At 40.5% G+C, this 24,470-nt stretch overlaps 1 protein-coding gene across 2 annotated transcripts in view; it reads left to right on the top strand.

Moving 5' to 3' along the window:
* Positions 1-367: 367 nt before the first annotated feature.
* Positions 368-24,470, top strand: part of OPN4 (opsin 4) — a 36,609-nt gene continuing 12,506 nt past the window's right edge. Inside the window, exons 1-4 of one of the 2 annotated variants that reach the window (XM_032224590.1) lie at positions 368-876; positions 17,058-17,194; positions 19,297-19,430; positions 22,972-23,175. In XM_032224590.1, the coding sequence (XP_032080481.1) occupies positions 847-876; positions 17,058-17,194; positions 19,297-19,430; positions 22,972-23,175 (505 nt within the window). In that variant the 5' untranslated portion in view covers positions 368-846. The remainder of the gene's footprint in view (positions 877-17,057; positions 17,195-19,296; positions 19,431-22,971; positions 23,176-24,470) is intronic. The other variant, XM_032224591.1, reaches the window with a different exon arrangement.

Raw genomic sequence — 24,470 nt, forward strand, 5'->3', positions numbered from 1 at the left:
AAAGTCGCAAAACGGGGCCAAACAAATTTCTCCCTTAGCAACCCACATTTTGGGGATTAGACTCTGTCTTTCTCCCCCCGCCCACCCGCCGCCCCACCAACTCAGAAGCTCGTTAATGTGATAAAAAGCGGAGAATAGTTCCCGCCATCTTTCCATTCCGACCCACCCGCTCCCTCCTCCGTCCCTCCGTCCCTCTTGCAGGAGTCATTTCACGGGCGCTTCTCTCCCACTCCCCAATCCACCCACTCCGCTTTCTTAGCAGCTGCCCATTAAAAGAATCTGCAATCCAAGCTGGAATCGATCTCTCTCTCCCCCCCCCCACTCCACCTGTAAGTGGTACAGTCCCACTCCAGCTCCCCTCAATTCCAGGCGCCGCACCTGCGCTCCCAAAGCCCGCGAAATGCCCGCGAAGTTCGTCTGGGATGGGCTGCGCGCCGGGCTTCCTCCGGGCTTCTCTCACCCGCTCCCCGCCCCTTCCCGCCTTCCTCTTCCCCCCCCCCCCACAGCGCTGCCCTCATTCGCTTCCCGCTAGACGCCCCGGACCCCGGGGAGGGGGAGGCGGGAAAAGCCTGCGCGTGGCGGGGCTCGATTACCGGGACGGGGGGGGGGAGGGGAGATTAAATAGACTCGCCTCGGCGTGGAGGCCCCGCAACTCTCTCCCGGCCGAGCTGGAAGTGCCGGCCGCAGGCAGCGGAGCCTGGGGTTCGCTTCGTCCGCCAGGGGGGCCGCCCGCGGGACGACTGGACCAAAAGCTGTGAGTTCGTCGGTGGAGCGTGGGAAGCGGAGAAGCGGATTCTTTGACGCCTTCCGTTAGCCAGCCTGGCACAGCGGCGCCAGAGGGATCGGATGAGCGTTATGGAAGGAAGGTACCGGCAGGTAAGTATGAGGGAGTAGCACCCGCTCAAGCGAGAGGAGAAAATAAATTATCTCTCTCCTTCCTTCCCTTTCTCCCTCCCGCCTTAGTTCTTTCTCTTTCTCTTCTTCCCTTTCTTCTTCTCTCCCTCCCTCTCCTTCTCTCTCTCTCCCTCTCCTCTCTCCTTTCTTTCTCTTCTTCCCTTTCTTCTTCTCTCCCTCCCTCTCCTTCTCTCTCTCCCTCTCCTCTCTCCTTTTCTCTTTCTTCCTCCCTCTTCCTCTCTCTTCCTCTCCTGTCTCTCATTTCCTCTCTTTCTCCATATCTTTCTCTCCTTCCCTCTCTTCCTCTCTCTCCTCTCCTCTCTCATTTCCTCTTTCTCTCTCCCTCTCTCTTTCTCTCCTCATTCTCCTTTCCTCTCTTCCTCTCCTTCCCTCTCTTCCTCTCTCTCTCCTTCTCTCTCTCCCTCTCTCCTTTCCTTTCCTCTCTTCCCCCATCTCTTCCTCTCCTTCCCTCCCTCCCTCCCTCCCTCTCATTCTTTCTCCTCTTTTCCCTTTTCTTCTTCTTCTCTCTCTCCCTCCCTCCCTGCTGCTCTTAGCGCAGCCTTTCTTTCTTCAGAGCCCTCCCAAGTGTGCTGGGACCACAACTTGGAAAACTCCTCTCCTCCATCCAGCAGCATCTGAAGAATATCGGGCTAGACTAGAGGAAGGCTGCCCTAAAAAGAAGAAAAAGATACGCTTCAGGACATCGAAGTCCTCTGCTTGTGGCAGAGAGAATGATGTGCCTGCAAGTAGCCTCTCTGGGCCGCAATTTATGCAGAAATTCCTGAATATCTATTAATGGGAGTTGCAAACCACAAAATTATCTTTATAGTTACTGGTCATTTGATGCTAAAACCTAACCATAAGCAGGTTTCAGTGCAAAATGCCAAGCACTGCTTGGAAGTACACTAATCACTGCCCTAGAATGAGATTTGAAATCAACTTTTCTTATTTTGTATTTGTATTTTGTATTTTATTGGTCTTGTATGCCGCCCACTCCCGAAGGACTCCAGGCGGCTTACAATAAACGAAGGAAGGGGATAAATAGACAAATAGACAAACAACAATTTAAAATACACAACATTCATAGTTACAGTGGGGCTGGCTATTTCAACAGCCCCCCAGCCTGCCGGAGCAGCCAAATCTTAGTGGCTTTGTGGAAGGCCGGGAGAGTAGTAAGGGTCTGGATCTGGATCTCCACGGGGAGCTCGTTCCAGAGGACTGGAGCTGCAACAGAGAAGTCTCTCCCCCGGGGAGCCTTCTTATCCAGAAGAAGGCAATGATAAACCAGGAAGAAAACTTCTTAAGAGTCTCTGTAGTTTTGCTGTAGTTTTTACTGCCTCACTCTTAGACTTTGAGTACTTTCAGATGGACAGCTCCTAGCACTACAAAAAGCAATTCATAATTGCTCTGCCTTTTTTCCCTTAAATTTCCAGATGAAATGATCTTCTTCTTGTAAAATTCCTATGTTTCATATGGTCGTTCTTAGAGTTGGGGTTTTTTTTTTGAGGGGGGACGGCATTAAAAATGTGTGGAGAAAAAGCAGCTTTCTAGGGTGAAAGTTCTGTAGACTTTGAACAGTTGTGCCTGAAAACAGTGTAATTCTCTTTGTGTTATCATAGGAGTTTAATATGTCTTATATCTAGTTAAGCAGATATAGGCATGTTTTGGGTTTTTAACAAATAGGAATATATTCCTTGCTGACAAACATTCCTACTAGGCATTAAGATTGCTCTCGTATATTGTAAGACAGAATGGAGAAAGGGGCCAATTTCTTAAGGAACAAGTTACTTAGCTTGAGGGATTTATTAGAAAGATTTCGATTGCCACTTCACTGACTTCCAGATTTGTCACCATCTTCAAAAAGAGCTTACTTTTTTTTGTAGCAGTAGTGAAATGACTTGCTAGGATTAGGAATTTGTGGTGTGTTTATTTATTCAATTTGTATAGACGCCCATCTCACATTCATGATTTGCGTCAGCTCACATAATTAAAACAACCGTGCACACGCAAAAGCGAAATACAGAAACCAATAAAACAATAATCCCATTAAAACCAAACTAAATTCATGGTAATAAATCATGACGAGGTTCCCAATACACAGTTTGGAAGAGAAAAATCTACGTTCACTTCTGAGAGTGCGATCAGGCTAAGGAATAAAGTGGGATATTTGTGGACTGCATGGTCTCATTTTGATTTCATTGGTTTCCTCATCTGCAGGGAGAAAAGCAATCTAGAACTAAGGACAAATTTCCTAATGGTGAGAACAATCAACCAATGGAATGGTAACCTTCAGAAGTTGTGGTTACTTCATCACTGGAGACTTTTTAAGAGGAGACTGGACAGCCATTTGTCTGAAATGGTATTGGGTCTCCTGCTAGAGCAGAGGGTTGGACTAGAAGATCTCCCAAGGTCCCTTCCAACTTGATGTTCTGTGTCTTAATGTGAGCTTTTCCAAATAAATTACCTTCTGAAGTGATAGCCAGCACGTAATCCAATTACAAATCAACAAAAGTTTATATATGTTTCAGGACTTTCTTGTCTGCCTATGGATCAATTCAACTGTTAGAACTTGGAGCATTTACATCTTTTTGAGTTCTTCATATAATTAATACTGTTGATGGAGGGATGCAAGTATTCATATAACCCCAGAGTATACTCTTAAGAAGTGTAAGGTGGAATTCCATTAACTGAACCAAGAGAGAGTTAGCAATTATCAGCTGAGTGGAAAGTTTAGAAAATAACGATTTTTAATGGGGATTCTTGATAGATATTTTTGAGTGTGTAAAAACTTAATAAGGAATTTATGAGAGATCAGTCAAGCACAGAAACTCACAGCTTTCTGTTCTGCTGGGAAAATAATTATATATGCCATCAGAATCTAGCCTCTTTTATATTCCAGGACAATACAATTATAGATTAAGGTCAGTGGCTAAGACGCTGAGCTTGTCGATGAGAAAGGGCATCGGTTCAAATCCCTAGCGCTGTGTAACGGAGTGAGCTCCCATTACTTGTCCCAGCTTCTGCCAACCTAGCAGTTCAAAAGCATGTACAAATGCAAGTAGAAAAATAGGAACCACCTCTGGTGGGAAGGTAACAGTGTTCTGTGCTTCTTTGGCATTTGGTCATGACCATGGAGACGTCTTTGGACAGCACTTTGGCTTTGAAACGGAGATGAGCAGCACCCCCTAGAGTTGGGAACGACTAGCACATATGTGTGAGGGGAACCTTTACTTTTTTATGAACAGTTGTAAATAAACCTCAGAAATAGATATTATCCAGCTTGTTCTATTTGCAGTTTATTAGCTGTGCACTTCGTTTTAAAAACTACTCTTTATCTGGAAGATAGCAATAGCACTTAGACTTATATACCGCTTCACAGTGCTTTAAAGGCTTCTTTAAGCACTTTACAGAGTCAGTACAGCACCCCCAACAGTCTGGTGTTCTCATTTTACCAACCTCAGAAGGATGGAAAGCTGAGTCAACCTTGAGTCGGTCGGGATCAAACTCCTGGAGTGAGCAGTGAGTTAGCCCTGCAGTACTGCATTCTAATCCCTGCACCACCACGACTCTATGTAGACAACTCTATGTAAGATGTAGACTTACATCTTTTGGCATCTCCTCTGCCATTGCAGTGAATGGCATGGAAGTTGGTTCCAATCTACTTAGAGTTATATTGCCCAACATGTAACATACTATTTTTGGTCATTATCTGAACTGGGAATTAGCGTTGCGATACTATTTTTTTTTTTTGTATAAATGTTTTCACCGCATGTTGTAGACTTGGAATTGGTTGTATTAAAATGTTGAAAGGATTTGATACATAACCTAGTTCCACCTTCTGTTCCATACCCTAAATTTCAACTTCAAGTATCCACAATTACTCAACCTTCATTTGAAAGCCTTAAAGGAGAGTCCGCCCTATGCAAGACATATTGTTCCAGTGTTTAAGAACTCTTGATCAGGAAGTTTCTTCTAATATTCAGTTTAATTTCCCCTTTTTAAAAAGGCCTTTCCTTTGCCCTCATTTTCAGAGTAGAACAAGCTTGTTCTCCTCTTTACTCACTACATTTGTTTAGATATTTTGTAGACCATTATAGCTCATCATTTAGTTTCTTTTGCAAGGGAAACACACACACACACATACACAAACTTTAATTCAAAGGTCTTGGTTTCCAGATTTTTTTAAAATGTTCTCCTTTAAACTTGTTCACACGTTTTCTTTTCAATGATGGGACTCAGAATATATACACAACATTCCAAGTGGCATCTAATTAAGCAGAATACAATGAATGATTACCTCCCATGATCTGGCTGAAGGGCTTCTGTTAAGACAGCCCAAACTGCATTCGTCTTTTTAACCATCACATTACATTGCTTCTTCAGCTAGTAACTTAGATAAGTGGTCACCAGTCAGTGGTACATAGACCACTTGTGGTCCGCGAGAAAATTTTGGTGGTATGCAGAAAAATTATTTGCATTATTTATATCACACTAAATACTATTTATCTACTTAAAAAAATTATATTGGTGGTCCGCGGGATTTCAAATTATGAATTTAGTAGTCCCTGAGGTCCAAAAGATTGGTGATCCCTGGCTTAGATCATTTTCATCTGTACTGTCACATCTCTAGTCCTATATTTATGCATTTCACTGCTGAGATGCAGGACCTTGTCAATATCACCTTATTAATTTGAGGCAGTGCCCAAGCGTACGGAGATAATTTTAAATTTTGATTTTGCCTCTTATGTGTTAGCCCAGTGTTTTTCAACCACTGTGCTGCGGCACACTAGTGTGCCGTGACATAGTATAAGGTGTGCCGTGGGAAAATTACTTTATATATAGTCAATATAGGCACAGAGTTAATTTTTTTTAACATTTTCTAATGTGCCTCGTGATTTTTTTCATGAAAAAAGTGTGCCTTTGCACAAAAAAGGTTGAAAAACACTGTGTTAGCCAATGCTCCTACTTGTTTATGTTATCTCTATTGTTTTCATTCCATTATCCTTTCAGTTCAGCTCCATCCTGTAGCTTGCTTATAAATATTTAATAAAGTGGAATAGCTTTGGGACAAGATCCCTGGAAGTTCCACTCAAAGCATAACCATTTACAAGCATTCTTTCAGTGCATTATTACAGCCAATTGCAAATCCAGAAGACTGCAGTACTCTCATGTGTTTATCTTGCTCAGAGGGATCTCATGGGAGCTTCCCAAATCTTTACTAACGTCAGGGTTTGTTTCATCAAAAACATTTAAAGGATTTGTCACACTAGTGCTTTTTCAGCTCAATTTAACTCCACAGACAATTAAACCATTTGCTCTTGAAAGAGACAAAATAATATGTAATGATTTATTTATTAGCTCCTCCATGAGTTCAAGATAGCATATGTACCATTTTCTCCTCCAAATTGTCCCACAACAACAACAATAATCTGATAGAGACTGTCTGGCTTAGAGTCACGCAGTGAATTTTCATGGCTGAAGACCGAAGTGAATTTAGAACTCTCCAATCCTAATCTAACTCTAATCATTATAGCATACCAGTTTCCAATTTTTAGAAATTGTTAGAAAAGATAATATTAGGACTATACAATGCTTCATATAGCATTTACTTGCAAATGCATTGAAACTGCTGTGCATTTTTTTTTCTGGCATTGTGGATTTGTCTTCAAAAAACTTTTATCCCTGAATGCTATCTAAAATTTTCTTTAAAAAAAAAAAAAGTATTTAAGTGTTTCATCTTAGCTCTGTAATTGAAATCTGTAGCCAAGCAATTGCTATGGAAATTCTCAGTCATGGTTGTTCCCAAGGTGCTTTTTCAAGAGGTACACTAAAACCTCTGGTCACAACCATAATTCATTCCATAACTTTGGTCACAACCCGATTTGGTCGTGACACGAACCTAACCAAAATTAATGCAGCAGCCACACATGGGTGGCTATTGTTTGTAAACAAACAACAGGAAATTTGACACTACAAAAAATCCAATTTGGTCGTGGTCAGAAGCATTCATGACCAGAAGTTCTACTGTAACTGGACTCTCGGGATTTTCTTTGAAGTCATCCAAGAAGCTTCAGCTCTAAATGTTTCTTGGCTGAGAAGTGAAACGTCTTCAAAGAAAAACCAGAAAGTCCAGTTGCCTTTTGAAAAAGCATCTTTGGGATAGCCAAGCAATACTTTCAGATTTTATGATAATTTACTTTTTAAATTTTTAATCAGAAATGAACAGGAAAAATAAAAAAAATAGAACAAAACCCAGTTTTTTATTTTCTGTTATGATAAAATTATGACAGACTGGTTACTTCCTAAGTACTAAATATATACAAACATTTATCTATTATACAAATTACAAATAGTATCTATCTTGGGCACTAGAATGGCATTTTTCCATCATAATCTGTGCCTGTACATTTGTATGTATATCAATGTACCTGCTAGCGATTAATATATATTACTGAATGTTTAAACTTCAATTATTTTAATAACTTTTCTACTTCCATATGTATCCATTTCCTCTTACATTTTTAGTATGGTAATTATGATAATAGGGTTTCCTGAAATATAACATACTCTAGATAGCAAACATTAGTCCTAACTGCCCTATACTGTTTGTTTACTCTAATTATTGCCTTGGTGGCGCAGGGGTTAGAGTGCAATACTGCAGGCTACTTCTGCTGACTGCCGGCTGACTGCAATTGGGAAGTTCAAATCCCACCAGGCTCAAGGTTGACTCATCCTTCCATCCTTCCAAGGTTGGTAAAATGAGGACCCAGATTGTTGGGGGCAATAGGCTGAGTTTGTAAGTCTAAGTGCTATTGCTATCATTATACAACAGACTTCTCCAATGTGGTATGGCACTGGTGACACCTGCTGTACAACTATTACATCTATGTGACTTGCAGCATGCATCAGGCAGAGGAATATAAAACAAGGTTTCTCTGTCCAGTCATGTAAACTTTAAGATGCAATGCTCATCTCCATGGTCATTGGCTATATGCCAAAGGCGCATGGAACTATTCTGTTAGGATAGAAGAGGGGCGTCAAACTCACCCCTGTCACAACGTCGTCACGTAACATATCAGGACTTTTTCCCCCTTTGCTAAACCGGGCCTGGTCAGTGCATGATGCATCTGGCCCACAGGCCGAGAGTTTAACAGCCCTGGGGCAGAAGAATTCAGGATTTCTTTAGCCAGCCACAGCCTACCAGCCAATATGGTAGCTCATTGAAAAGTAAGATTGGAAAAGTAGGAAAGTTTCCACCCCAGTGTAGAAAAATGATATAGTTCAGCATGCGACCTTATTTTTGTGTCTGTTCAACAAATAGCTACAATTAGTCTCTCCATCACTTCCTCTTTATCTCTGCTTCATTCAAATCAGTCCTCAATAGACTGAAGATTTGATCAACCAAGACTTGTTCAGTTCTCAACTGTTATTTACAGAATATAATTGATGTAATCGTTCTATTTCCCTGTCCCCGGATAATAGTCTTCTCGTCCTATTTCTGATATAAAGAAAGTTGTGCGTAACATAGCCACATATAAGATAGTTTTCACTAACCTTCCAGATACTGCCTGAAAACTCAGCTTTAATATGTCTTCTAGATACTAGGTTGTGGAAGACAATTCCAGATTTTTGTGGGTTTTATGGATTAATTTCATATAAATAATAGGTTTAGGATGCTTAATATAATCATTAAGTGAAAATATGAGTCACTTCTTTGTGGTTATTCTTCTTTCTTATTGTGATGATTTCTGAACAATATTTTATGAGAAGCTAAAGATAAAGGTTCCCCTCGCACATATGTGCCAGTCGTTCCTGACTCTAGGGGGCGGTGCTCATCTCCATTTCAAAGCCGAATAGCCAGCACTGTCCAAAGACCTCTCTGTGGTCATGTAGCTCTTATGACTAAATGCCGAAGGTGCATGGAACACTGTTATCTTCCCACCAAGGTGGTCCCTATTTTTCTACTTGCATTTTTACATGTTTTCGAACTGCTAGATTGGCAGAAGCTGGGACAAGTAATGGGAGTGGCACTAGGGATTCAAACCATCAAACTGGTGACCTTTCTTAGCCACTGAGCCACCACGCCCCTTTATGAGGAGGTAGCCTCTGTCAATTTTAACTTATTTAATAAACAATGATTGAGTGATTTGTGGAATTACTTTGCTTTTTAGGCAAGTCCTCCTTTTTTATATTGTCAGTTTAGTTCCTGTGCAACAGACAATGCTTGAATTAGGCAAAAGGGAGAAGTTCATAGAGGTCTAGTAATTACCATCAAATGTGGAAAGAATGATAAATAGATTTAGCAACACAAAGTAAAAAAAAACACAAAGTAAAATAATTAAAGCTGATTCGTTGAAATGAGAAAAAAAATAGTGCAATTCATTAATTCATCATTGAGAAAAATCAATGCGGCAGATTAAAATAAATTAAAACACTCCAGTCAGCTGAAATAAAAAACTCAGGCTGTTCAATGTATGCCTGAAAAAAATGCTCTCTTGACCAGATGGTGGGATAAAAAAGCAAGGACGTTAACTGAATCAGTTATGGAAGAGAATCTCATTCTTGGAATTCTGCCATGCAGAGGAAGCAGTCATGTGTCCCAAATACTTTTGCATCACTGATTGTTCCAAGAAATAGGGGAGCCTCTCCTTCAGACCTTGCAGGAGGTATGGAAGATTATCACGTTATTAGCCTTTCCCCTCCTCTCTGTTGCTGTCTTTTTCATCCATTGCTTCTTTCTTAATTCATTATGCACAGTCCGAGAGATTATACGTAGCATTTAGCTTAGGGCTGGATGTTTAGAGATGTATTTGAGCATAATCAGGTCCCCAATCTGCTCCCTCCTGCTCCACATCCCCATTATTGAACATTAAGTGCTACATTAGGACACAGATTTAGTTTTTAAGCTGCATGTGCTGCTGTTGCCAGCCTGTTATCTTGTGTCCAGCGTGTGATTTCAGATTGTTTCAGACTGAATGTTCTACCCTAAATATTCTCCAAAGGTAGGAAACACAAATTGCCTCATTTCTGACTCTGCTGTTGCTTTTTAAAGAATAATGGGATTTTAAATTATATATGCTTAGAAAGGGAAAACAAAGACCGAGAGAGCATGTTTTATCAAATTTGACTCAGGATATAGAAGAAAAGAATTAAATAGACAAGTTATGCTTCCAGCTCATGTCAAATTGGACAGAATCACCTCTTGTCAAATTGGAATCAAAGCTATAGAAATGCCTTGGATAACTGTTGGGGTCAGAATTCTACCTTTCACTCCTCAGGGACCCAAGGATGCAATCAGAAAGAAATTGTCTTGGATTTGTTGAAGGGTTATATGGGAATATAGGGACATGGTGGCTCAGTGGCTAAGACGTTTGTCGATCAAATAGATCTGCAATTTGGCAGTAACAATCCCTAGTGCTGCGATACGAAGTGAGCTCCCTTTACTTGTCCCAGCTTCTGCCAACCTAGCAGTTTGAAAGTAGAAAAATAGGAACCACCTTTGGTGGGAAGGTAACAGCGCCTTTGGCGTTTAGTCATACTGGCCACATTGCCACGGAGATGTCTTTGGACAGCGCTGGCTCTTTGGCTTCGAAACAGAGATGAGCACTGCCCCCTAGAGTTGGGAATGACTAGCACATATGTGCGAGTTGAACCTTTACCTTTATATTGGAATAGATAAAGGAAATGAATTTGGCCATCTCCTTTTCAAGAAACTTCTAGGTGAGCTTAATTTTGTTTTCCTCCTGGTTTGAAAAATATGATTTCAACCTGCCTACCTAGTCTGGGAGCTTTGGGGAGCCAAATAAAGCAATAAGTTACCATTTTTTGGAGTATGACACACCTTTTTCCCTCAAAAAAGAGGGTGAAAATCTGAGTGCGTCTTATGCACTGAATGCAGCAATTTTGGCCTCCCGAAACCCCACTTCCCTTTGCAAAAATTGCCATGCATAGCCTTTAGGAGACTTCCAGAGTGCTGCTGGGGGCTGGGGAGGGGAAAAATGAGCAAAAAACGGGCTATTTTTTGCTTGTTCTCCCCCCCCCAGCTTCCAGGAGCACTCTATAAGCCTCCTAAAGGCTATGCATGCCCTTTTTTTTTTTTTTTTTGACAAAAACGGGCCCATTTTTGCGAAAAACAGCCAGTTTTGGGGAGGTCTGCAGAGTGCAAAAACTTTTTTTAGAATTTGCCTCTTAAAAATCTTGGTGAGTCTTATACTCCGAAAAATATGGTAAGACCTAACTAACAAGAATGAAATTGAAAAAAAATACAGTATCCGGTCTGGAGAAAGCGATAAGATACGTTTCTCGGGCAAAGATCAACAGAGGACAGTCTGCAGGGGGAAGGAATGGCCAGACACCCCATCACCTTCCAAGTGAAGAGGCTTGGTCATTCCTGGTGTTTAGTACATCAAAGACAGATGAGGTTGGGGACATTTGTCCCGTGTGGTGCTGAACAACAGGCAGCATCTTGATTGTAAAGAAAGTGTAGCAGGTAGCTTTGGTTGCACAGGTAACAAGCAGTCCAGGAACAAGCAGCCTCAGCTGCCTCTTCGTAGATTTAAAGGGAGGTAGTTTAAGACTCTTGGACAGAAGTAAGAGTAAAAAAATATTATTACTGGACCCCACCATGATTTTCATAAACAGATTAAGAACATTTCTTAACATTTGATACGGGGAGCTTATAAGACAATGGAAAAGGGACTCTTTTGTTAGCGTCCTTTGTATATTACATTGTAAGTCAATTTCATGGGTTATATAGAACAGTGAAGATTAAGGAAAAGTTATTCGTGTTCCAGTACTCCTTTTTCTGGAAGCCATCTTGTTTGTCTTAATCCAATCAACACTAAAAGGATTTTCCTACAGGTCATCTAGATCAGGGCTGTCAAACCTCCGGGCAACAGGCTGGATGTATCACATGCTAGCCAGTTTAGCAAAGTGGGTAAAAGTCCCGATGCCTCCATGACACCCCTGATCTAGACCCGTGAATAAACTATTTCAAGTCTGAGGAAGACTGATGAGCCATTTTTTTCCTGTAATGTACTGTAAGTGTTCATTTACATGCACCCCTACCCCCAAATAGTTTAGACCAGCTTTGCTGGCTGGGGAATTCTGGGAGTTGAAGTCCGCCAGACTTAAAGTTGCCAAGGTTGGAGACCCCTGGTTTGGACAGTTCCATGCAACTTTTTGTTGCAAGCGGCAACATTTTAGCTGCCAAAATCAAAATACAATCTTATAGCTGCTACTCCCTGAGTAGCTAAGTAGGAAATGTCTGCATGTTTAAAGAAAAAGAAATCCAGCGATACAACCTTATAAGGCCTGTCAGCTGATACCAGTATTTGCATTATTCCCTTCTGTGTTCCATCATGCTTTGGTGTCAATCACGCTTATAGATGTCATGTACTACTGTCAACCATATCTAAAGAGTGACTCAAAATATTAATCTATGTGTGTCAGTGTAACGGGAATTATGAGATAATGTCAGTTACATAAATTGAACTGTTCTGTTTGTTCACTGCCACGTAGGAATGTAATATTATGTGGCACACCTGGTTTTATTTAGGACATATAAATTACCAGTGTATGCTTTCTGCACCAAAGCAGGGATTGCAGCTTACTTTATCTGTTTCTCTTATATTCATATTCAAATATATATTCATGTGCAACTGAAACTCTTTAACTTCCATAAACTGTTCTCTTGCCATATTTATCTTATGCATTATGGAGGTTAATGTAAAAATAGAAACGTTAAATATGCCAGTTCAACAATGAAACTGAAACAGAGTCTTAATTTAATCCAAACAAAATTCTCTCCAGTTTTGAAATACTAATCCACATTCAAGTTTAGTATGCCATTCAATAGATGTTTAATTTTTCCATGAGGGGAAAAAATGAATGGGATTTGTAGCTTATATAAGAGATCAAATATATTATTAAACCATTTAATGGGCAAATGAATTTGGACTCAACAGTAACAGATGGTCGACTGGGGGTGTTTTTACTAACACATTTTAAGCAAACTGTTACAACAAACAGTTCATGGATTTTATTTTTCTCTCTATCTGGAGATGTTTTAAGGTAGACAGATGTTTCTCCAACCCTTTTTCTTGAGTAACTTTATGTCCCTTTTCTGAATTTTGGCTCTCCAGAAGTACTTTGATTTTATTTAAAGCAAAAAGAGTATTTTCCCTGTGTACATTCTTAGTAAAATATTCAAGCATTGCATTTAAGTATCATTATATTCCAAGTTTGTCCTCTTCATCGTATACTGATAGCTGTTCATTCCACTGTTCTACCATAAAAAATCATTATAAAATAGCAATGTAGCACAATTACCCATCTTTACAGGCAGTAAAAATATCATCATTTTCATTGATTGATTAATTGATTGATTGGGTATGTGCCATCAAACTGGTGTTAACCGTTAGGATGGGTGGATGGATTATTGGTTTATAGTAGGTAGACAAACAGATAGATGGATGGAAGGACAGACAGACTCCTTCCTTCCTTCCTTCCTTCCTTCCTTTCTTTCTTTCTTTCTTCCTTTCCAACATGGTGCTCAGGTCTTTCAATGTGGCACCCGTCATCACTGTAACTGAGTCCTCTTTTTTCTCTGTCCTTTCACCTTTCATAGCATTATATTTTTCTCTAGTGAGCAAGGTTTTCACATAAATTGCATCCAAAGTATAATTTGTGCAGCATGTGGGAACTCTGACTTGATTTGTTTAATGATCCATTTTGTTTGTGTTCTTGGCTAAAATACAAAGATAATTTATCACTGGAACAATTTCAGGTGGCATATTTGAATTTTGATAGAGTTCATTTGCTGTAGACTATGAATGTCTGGCACAGAGACAGTTCTTTATAGGAGATCCTTAGGGAATGGCTGTACCTGTGCACTGCAACATGCTTCAGTTTTGCTTCAAGAAATAAACATCCTCTCAGATCAATCTCATATCTTTGTCACCATATGGACACAACTGTGTTATTTTCTTTGCAACAATACAGCAGTGGCTTGACAGTGCCTTCCTGAATGCTAATCTACAGCCTGATTTCCCTACCCAAAGACTGTTCTGTTTCTACCTGTTTAGCTTTCCAAAATCACTTCACCACCCACTAACCAGGGGTGGGCTTCAAATATTTTAGCAATGGATTCTCTGCCCAGTTGCTAGGTGGACATGGCCATGGTGGGCGTGGCCTAGTGGCCTCCTCAAGCCTCTGGGAGGATGAAAACTGCTTCCCCTCGGCTCCGGAGGCTAGAAAAGGGCCTGTTTCCGGCCTTCCAGAACTTCCAGGAGGCCCGTTTTTTGGCCCTTCCCGAGTCTCCACATAAGCTCTGCACTTACCTCGCATCCAAAATGGGCTGTGTGGAGATTCTTGGGAGGGGAGGGAAAGGGGGGAGGGCCCAGCCAGAGTGGGATTTGTTATAGTTACCAGCCATAACATTAGCTACAGGTTTTCCCAAACACAGGCGAACCTGTAGCAAGCCACCACTTCCACTAACTTTATATTTATTATTTTTATTTGAAAGGAAATACATACTTGATAAACTGCATTGGGATTTTCTACAAGAAATGGAGCAATATGCAAATGCTTTAAATAATCATTTAATTAAACAATAATAACAATTCCTAAATATCTGTCCTCTGGTTCATCTCAGTTATGACTACACTATCGTGGCTCATAATGCTAGTGTTACTCGGTTTTTACCAGTATGACGAAGAACCAGTTGCGAAGGACTTCGTTCTGCCAATTTTTACACTTTGTGGGAAGTGCTAAAAAGGAAAAGTAATAAATTGTGTAGTTCCATGATGGTTCCCATAAGGGATAGAAGATGAGACAGTGAAAGAATTTCTGTGGTCCACTACCTTTTTCTTCCCCAGCTTCTTGTCCTTCAAAATTTCTATTAGCAGCTTTTCTCCTTGAAATTCTTTTCCCCTTAAAAATAGAGTTCAACATCTTGGTTTTAAGCCCCATGAATCACCTAAGCATTAATTATGAAGTTCTTCCTCATTTCTCCTATAATGTACATCCAACCTCATATTGCTCTTCATGGGCCAAAGAATTACAGAAAAGAAATCTTCAAATTCATACTCAGTATGTGGGGCAGTGAGTCTACACCACCTTGCTGGTGCCATTGGAAACTGCCCTCCTGTAAGGTGCTTGCTGAGATGAACATGGACCAACTGTTAACAGGCTCAAGCAACAGATTTGCAACAGATTTGCAACTAATCTATCAGCAGCAATATTCAATGTTGAACAGCGCAAGTCTGTCTCCCAGAAACAACACATTGGCCTGACTTGTCCACCATAGTGAGTCGAAGGTTACCTGTTCAATAAAATTTTATTTCTATCTTATCGCTGAGCAGCCGAATCCTGCTAAAAAAAAAAACACCACATAAACATCATGTTTCCAGAAAACATTTTACTACTCTTCTTTACAATCCTTATCACTGTAGCTTCTAGTTGGGAGAGTCCATAATTGATTGGTGGGATAATGTATGAGCCATAGTGGCGCAGTGGTTAGAATGAAGTACTGCAGGGTATTTCTGCTGACTGCTGGCTGCCTGCAATTTGGCAGATTGAATCTCCCCAGGCTCAAGGTTTACTCAGCCTTCCATTCTTCCAAGGTTGGTAAAACGAGGACTCAGATTGTTGGGGGTAATATGCTGACTCTAAACCACTTAGAGAGGGCTATAAAGCACTGAAAATTGGTATGTAAGTCTAAGTGCTATTGCTAAGTACTATTGCTATTGGACTTGGGATGTTCCTTGCTGCTGATACAGTATCTGTCCTTGTTAAGAAAAATAATTCAGAATCTCACTTCTGTGGATATTGAAATATACTGTATCAAAAGTTGCTAGTGGGTCTGGCTAATTAAATATCCCAAGACTTGATCATGGAAATAAAGCATTGGTTGACTCAGAGTCTTCTATTGAAATGCATATACACTTCTATTAATGTGTGTGTATATATGTCTGTATATATTTGTATGTATGTATACAACTGTTGTCATCTGCTGGCGGCCTGCGGAGCTGGCAGCAGAGTCGGACAATAAGGAGTTTGTGGAGAAACATGGGCCAGTCCTGGAGTCTAGGAAGGGCTCAGATTAGAGCTCTGCATCGGTGGGAGTGGGGGCCAGGGCCATCTGGGAGTTTTGTGATGCTTCCAGAGCAGAGGTGGGTTCCTACCAGTTCGCACCAGTTCGGTAGAACCGGTTCGTCAAATCTACCAAACCGGTTAGAAGAGGTTCCACCAGTAGACCCGGAAAGCAGGCCACACCTACAGAAGAGGTTTCAAAATTTTTTGAAACCCACCACTGACACACACACACACACACACACACACACACACACACACACACACACACACACAGAGAGAGAGAGAAAGAGAAAGGAAGGAAGAAAGAAAGAAAAAAGAAAGAAAAAGTGAGAGAGAGATGAAAGAAAAAAAGGAAAAAGGGACAGAGAGACAAAAGGAAGGAAACAGAGAGAGAGAGAGAGAGAACACATGGCCAGCAAGCCACTCCCACCAGGTCACATGGCTGGCAAGCCACTCCCACAAAGGAGGCCACACCCTCAGAGTAGGTTCGAATTTTTTTTGAAACCCACCACTGCTCCAGAGCCTCCAGAGTTGGACATCAGCGAGGCAGAGGAACAGGGGCAGCCTGTTCCCAGTGCGCATATGCGTAGAACTGACAGAAGGCAAGAACAGTTAAGACAAAAGGGGCGACTTGGGAGTAAGGCTTGGAGATGGTTGGCTCCTCCCATAAGACATAAAGGAGGAGCAAAGACGTGAGCCTTGGCAGGAAGCAACTTTGTTCATTCTGAAGCTCCGTTTTGACTCTCTGCTCTGTATGACCTTGCAAAGCTAATTGGCAATTATGTCTTTGACAGCATTTCAAGAGAGATAGAGGTGGGTGCTTATCAGCCTTATCCCAAAAGACTGTGGCAGACTTCTGTCGGACTCTTTACAAACTATTTGTGACTCATTATGGGCTGTGAATGAACATAATTCACAGCCCTTGAAATAAAAAGAGGGTTTTGGGGGTTAAGCGTGTGATTTTTACTGTCCCAGGAAGCCTAGGTCAGAAGAACAACATTCAATTTCTGAACCAGTAATAACGTTAATTTTAATAATACTTTGTTCTTTTGCTATTTTATTTCCAGAACCACACTACGGCAAGTGGTCGCCCGACTAAAGTGGATGCTCCTGACCATGTCCTCTACACTGTAGGCTCTTGTGTTCTGGCCATTGGTTGTGTTGGAATTATAGGAAATCTCCTTGTCCTCTATGCATTTTACAGGTATAGTTGTCACAAGCGAGGGATAGGGATGAAGGAAGAGGGAACAATTCTCCATTGGTGCTCTGTTCAGCCAATAGTTCTTCTGTCCTCTTTTTTTTTATTCTGCTCCTATAAAACATTTCATTATTATATTTATATGCCGCCCTTTCCCCCCGAAGGGAACTCAGGGCGGCTAACAAATCAAATCAGGGAAGGGGGGGTACAGACAAAAAATAAAAAAACGAAACATAACAATACATAATTTAAAAACACACAACAGTCATACCATTCGAGACGGGGGCAACAGCTCTTTAGCCCCAGGCCTGTCGGAACAGCCAGGTTTTAACGGCTTTGCGGAAGGCCGTTTGCGGAGGGTGGTGAGGGTTCGAATCTCCACGGAGAGTTCGTTCCAAAGGGTCGGAGCAGCCACAGAGAAGGCTCTCCTCCGGGTAGTCGCCAGTCGACACTGGCCGGCGGATGGAATTCGGAGGAGGCCTAATCTGTGGGATCTAATCGGTCTAGTGGAGGTGATTGGCAGCAGGCGGTCTCTCAAACAGCAGATTGGGTGAGATTAAGACGGGCAAGTCTGTTTGTTCCTCTTAACATTACAGCCATTTATTTAGTGGTCATTTGAAGTTAGGAGGGGATTGCAAAAAAGTGACTTATGACACTTATGATGGTTGCAGCATCTCCATGGGTTGCAATCGAATCTGACACTTTTCAAGCAAGATGTACGGGTAGTCCTCAACTTACAACAGTTGTAAAATGTGATTTATGACCGTTTTTCACACTTGAAACCTTTGTGGCATCCCCATGCTCGGATGATTTACATTCGGATGCTTGACAGCTGGTTCATATTTATGATGGCCAGGTGATTTAATTTCACAACTGCAATGTTTCACTTAACAAATGTGGCAAGAAAAGTCGTAAAGTGGGGCAAAACTCACTTAACAAAGTTTTCACTTAGCAGTCTAAATTTTGGGCTCAACTATGGTCATAAGTTGAGGACTACCTGTATTTACCCATACAGGTAAATAGGTACCTGTATTGTTATCCATATAGGTCATATCTCATACCGCAGTGTTTTTTTGGGTCATGATTGCCATTTGTGACTTTCCCAGCATGATTCCAACTAGCAAAGTCAATGGGGAAGCCAGATTTGCTTAGTGACCACATAATCCACTTAAAAGCAGTGATTTGCTTAATAACCAAAAGTCATAAAATTGGGAGTTACTCTCTCAACTCCTTTCTAAACAATGAAAATTCTCAATGGAGGTCATAAGTTGAGGATACCTGGGTTTGATTTCTAGTTTTAATTTTAAAAAGAATCACAATAAAGTTGGGATGGACTTAAATATCTACAGAAGAAGAAAAATAATTTGAGTGTGAAAGATTTCAGAATTTCCTGTAACCGAGGAACATGCAATTTCTGACTTCTAATTTAATGCATGTTCTACAGTTACCCAGTGCCCTGATTCTCTAATAACCTCTTATGAATGTTGCCACAGATAACTGCAATCAAAATATCTTTTTGTCATGCTAATAAGTTTTGCCTAGTGAACCTCTGAAGGGGTACAGTGGAGTATTATAGAATATAGAATAGAGTATATAATATACAGAGAGTAGAGCAGAACAGAAAAGAATTCTTTATTGGCCAAGTGTGAGGAAATTGTCTCTAGTGCTTAAGAGTGTACATATAAACAACGAAGTAATATAATAATAATAAAAATGATGATGTTTAGAGAAGTAGTAGATTTTACATTTATTTCTGCCATTATTTAAATGTTTCACTTTTGCCAAGTATTTTTTCCAGTTTTCTAGATACAGAAGAGTAGTGTACTATATCAACATCTGAACTGTTTTATTCAGGGTTTACAGCATTCCTTGGTCAGAAAAAGATACACTACAAACAATTTTCTAATTTGGATTTTAAACATCTGATTATTTAAAAATCATTCTCTGATTACTTAAAAATTATTGTCTGCTTCAGTATTTCAGCTTTCATTTTGATAGGCCTATGTGCAGTTTTATATATCTGATGAATGGTAGTTCGTAACTATAACAGAAACTAACAAAGCACTTTCTTCTCCTTTATATGATTGATGATGATGATAATGGTGAAGCAACAAGAGGCTGAGGACACCTGCAAATTATTTCATCATGAATTTAGCTGCAAGTGACTTTCTGATGTCTGCAACACAAGCTCCAGTCTGCTTTTTCAACAGTCTGTATACAGAGTGGGTTCTTGGAGACGCAGGTGCTTTCCCAATAGTTTTACATTTTCCAGTTGCATCGAGTTTGTCTTTGACGTGTTATCTGCAAATGGAATTATAAGTTTGTATACCTATTACCAAACAAGACTGTATTTTTTTAACCATCCTTAACCTTTGATCAGCAAATTAATTCCTTTTTTTCCACCTCTCCCAAAGGAAAGGAATTTGTAATATGTAATAATTGCACAATTACCATATTTTTTGGACTATAAGACGCACCAAGATTTTGAAGAGGCAAATTTTTAAAAAAGTAGACCTCCCCAAAACAGCCCATTTTTTTGTGAAAATGGGCCCATTTTTTGTCAAAAAAAAGGGCATGCATAGCCTTTAGAATAATTCTGGGATCTGGGGAGGGCAAAAATGAGCAAAAAGTGGACTGTTTTTTGCTTGTTTTTGCCCCCCCCCCAGCCCCCAGGAGCACTCTGGAAGCCTCCTAAAGGCTATGCATGCCCCTTTTTTGACAAAAAATGGGCCCATTTTCACACAGACAGGGGGGTTTCGGGATGCCAAAAATGCTGTATTCAGTGTATAAGATGCACCCAGATTTTCACCCACTTTTTTGAGAGAAAAAGGTGCCTCTTATACTCCAAAAAATACAGTATCTGTTAATGTGAAGAATGATGGATAACAATAACCAACCATTTCCCATTATTATGAAGAAGCTGTATATAGATAGATGAAATGAGATATAACAAGCTAATATATGAGATGCATGTATTTGCTTGTTATATTAATATAACATCTGATTCCACATCTTATCATGAGAGAAGTCCTAGAATTATAGTTAAAATAAAAATCCATCATTTTGTTCAGTACAGAAATGTGAATTAAAGCAATCCAATGGTTGAACAAATAACTTCTACTTGAACATATCATTGAAAAGGAATTCATTGTTCCCTCAGATAATTATTTTTATTACCAAATTGTTCTTACAGTTAAAAAAAAAACTTTTCCTAACATTCAGTGGAGTCTCCCTGCTTTTAAGTTAAGATCATTATTCTGCACCCAGCATCAATAGAGAACAGTATTTGGAATCATAATTAGAAAGGATTATTAATCCAACCTTCCTGTCCCGTGCAAGAGTCAAATATTAAGCATCCCTGACACACAACCATTCATCAACAGCTTAAATATATCCAACAAATGAGAGTCCACTTCTTTCTATTATGGTTTCATAGTTTGGATCTATTTCCTGACGTCATTAAAATCTGCTTCTTTGTCATCGGTTTTTCAAGGAAGATTGTGATCTTCTATGGAAATAGCCTTTAAGTATTTTAGAATTACTGCCAGATCTTCTCTGTTATTGTTTATCAAAGGTGATATGCCAGTTCTTTCCAAACTTACTCTCAATACTTAATTTTCCAATACTTTGATCATCCTTCCTTCCCTCCTTTTCATCAGTTCTATTTCTCTGATTTATTTTAAAAAAATATGATGCCCAGAATAGTACTTAAAATGGAGCCTGACTTATGCAAAATAGAGTCGAACTTTCATTTGTTTCTGTGTAGAATTGAATAGAATATTCTTCAGTCATAAAGCTGTATATTTATGTGTATACCATGTTTCCCCGAAAATAAGACAGGGTCTTATTTTCTTTTGACCCCTGAAATAAGCGCTTGGCCTTATTTTTGGGGAGATATTATTTTTGAGGTGCAGGAAGCAGTGAGGGTGGTCACCTCTTGGCTGCTGCTGTGTTGCAATATTTTGGGGGAAGTGAAGACCAGCATCTTGAGCTACAGATCTTCCATACTTCATGTCTTAAGAGCTGCATTATCTTAAAATGATAGGCTACGTTTATGTATCATGATCAGGGGTGTCAAACTCAAGGTCCGGGGCCCAGATCTGGCTTGAGGGGTGCTTAGATCTGGCCTGCGGGGCCATCCTGGAAACAGCAAAGGACCGGCCCGTGATGGGAACCCGTTTTCACTGGTCGAGCGCTCGGGCCTCCACAGGCACCCCCGACACACTACACCATCCTGGCCAAGCCCACTCCAGACTCCCAAGGTCAAACACAACCCTGATGCGCCCTCAATGAAATTGAGTTTGACACTCCTGGCCTATGGCGTATACAGTATTTCTTGATTGATCAACACAGTGTATGAAATCATACAAACTATTATCCCACAGTCAAAGAGACTACAATATAGTTCAATTTTTAGTCTTGAGAGTTGAACCGTGCTAAGAAGACCCACTGAATTATGAATTCCAAGACTGTCAAAATCTCAAGCTGTTGGCTTTTTTGGAGCAGGGAAGTCTATGTTTCAGTTGAGCTATACCCAGACTGCACCAGCTTTCTGAACTCTGGTGTGTCCCTTTGTCCTTTGAGTTGCTTTTAGTCCTGACATCTGACTTCACTCCTTCATTGTGAGCTCCTGATGCAAGTTGTCTTTCCAGGGTCATCCATAATTCAGGCCTATGCATTATATAATACAATTTTCTAAATCAGCGCTTGTGAAATTAAAAAAAAAACATACATTTTTCAGTAACCTTCTCAACGTCAAAACCCCAAATTGCTAAATTTTATCCATGGTCATTTCTATACTTCCAATCAGAGTTCTTTCAAATGCAGGCACTCTTAACAAACCAATTCACTGTAATTTTTGTACAGATAGTCCTCGACCTATGACCACAATCGAGCCCAAAATTTATGATGCCAAGTGAGACATTTGTTAAATGAGTTTTGCCCCATTTTCAAAATTTCAAAGTTTCAAAGTTTAATAACACTTGTATGCCGTCCAATCCCGTAAGACTCCGGGCAGCTCACAATACAAATAAATCAAAAGGCATAGAAAAAAAGAAAAGATAGACTTAAAAACACACCATGCACTCCATTCCAAGTGGGGCTGGACCATATTTTGGGGTCAACTGCCCCAGGCCTGCCGGAACAGCCAGGTTTTAGTGGCCTTACGGAAAGCCGAGAGAGTGGGAAGGGTCCGGATCTCTGTGGGGAGATCATTCCACAGGGCCTCCCCCGAGTAGTTGCCAACCGGCATTGCCTGGTCGACGGTACCCGAAGGAGGCCCAATCTGTGGGATCTTATAGGTCGTTGGGAGGTATGTGACAGGAGGCGGTCCCATAGGTATCCAAGTCCTAAGCCATGTATGGCTTTAAAGGTAATGACCAGCACCTTGAAGCGCATTCGGAGACTGATGGGAAGCCAGTGCAGCTCGCAGAGGATAGGTGTAACATGGGTGTACCTAGGTACACCCGATATCGCTCGCGCGGCTGCATTCTGGACCAATTGTAGTCTCCGAACACTCTTCAGGGGCAGCCCCAAGTAAAGCGCATTACCTTTCTTGCCACAGTTGTTAAGTGAATGCAGCTGTTAAGTTAGTAACATAGTTGCTAAGTGAATCTGGTTTCCCTATTGACTTTGCTTGTCAAAAGGTTGTAAAGAAGTGATCACATGACCCTGGGACACTGCAACCATCATAAATATGAGTCAGTTGCCATGTGTTTGAATTTTGATCACCTGACCATGGTGTGAACATCTTGTGTTTCTGTTTTGCTTTTCGTTTGCTCCAGGTTGTAACTTCTATGCTTTTTGTGGAGCACTCTTTGGAATAACCTCAATGATGACCTTGTTAGCTATTTCGGTGGATCGCTACTGTGTGATTACAAAGCCTCTCCAGTCCTTAAAAAGAAGTACAAAGAAACGTTCTTGTATAATCATTATATTTGTCTGGCTCTACTCACTGGGTTGGAGTGTATGTCCATTATTCGGATGGAGTACGTTATCAGTTTTCTTTCATTTTCTTTCTTTCTTTTTACCCTTGTATCTACAGTGTGTGTGTGTGTGCATGCATATACTCCCTATGTTCTAATACTGCCCCCCAATTGGGTTGTACAACATCTCCCATTCTCCCCATCAGAATATTGACTGTATTTTTATATTTGTGTGGTATAAATCATACCGATAAGATTGATCAGTATTTTACCTGCAAGCTATTTTAGGGGAGGGGGTTGGTTTATTATACATTTGATGAGTGTGAATATGCATACATAGGTATCTTGCATATAGGAGGTTTCTACAAAAATATATTGAAAAAGGCACACTGTTTTTTCTGCTAGAAACATAGGGCTACATGTTGCTTTCTTGATAAGCTCGACTGAGTAATTAGATATTTTTTTACTTTGTCTTTTATTACTGTATAAGAAACACAGGAGGCAAATATACCTAATATTCCTTCCTCATCCTATTTTTTCCCCACAACAACAATCCTGTATGATAATTTGGGGTGACAGTGAGTGACAGGCCCAAAGTCACCCAGCTGATCAGTGGTATACAGTGGTGGGATTCAATTTTTTTTACTACCAGTTCTGTGGGCGTGGCTTGATGGAAGTGGCTTCGTGGGCATGGCAGGGGAAGGATACTGTAAAATCTTCATTCCTTCCCCACTCCAGGGGGAAGGTTACTGCAAAATCCTCATATTCTCCCAATCAACTGGGACTCAGGAGGCAGAGAAAAGATGGGGGCGGGGCCAGTCAGAGGTGGTATTTACTGGTTCTCCAAACTACTCAAAATTTCCGCTACCGGTTTTCCAGAACTGGTAAGAAGAATCCAGTGACATCTAAAGCAAGACTAGAACTCAAAGTCTCCCAGATTCCAGCCTATTGCCTTAACCATGAGATCGAACTGGATCTCATTTCATATTGTTTGATTTAAATTGCATTAATTTAAGTGGAACTGAGGATTTATTTATTTAGATTGGAATAATATCATATATAGCAATAAAAATATAATGTAATTAAGTCTGAGAGATCATGTCAACCCAAAAGACTTTTAATATATTTCTCTTAATAGATGTGCTTAAATGCAGCTCAAATAATTTTAGTGTGGTAATAAAATTGAAGAAAAATAATTGGGTGACTCTGAAAGATCCAGATATATCATTTTAGTAGCTGTGTTGTCCATTCATCTAGGTTTAAATAAGTTAGGTTAGAAAATTATTGTCTCTGTTGTATTTTCACCAATTAAAACTACATTCTTCTACCCTACCACATTGGTGGAGGGAACATATTTT

Source organism: Thamnophis elegans, chromosome 9 (genome assembly GCF_009769535.1).
Source record: "Thamnophis elegans isolate rThaEle1 chromosome 9, rThaEle1.pri, whole genome shotgun sequence".
NCBI classification, from domain to species: domain Eukaryota; kingdom Metazoa; phylum Chordata; class Lepidosauria; order Squamata; family Colubridae; genus Thamnophis; species Thamnophis elegans.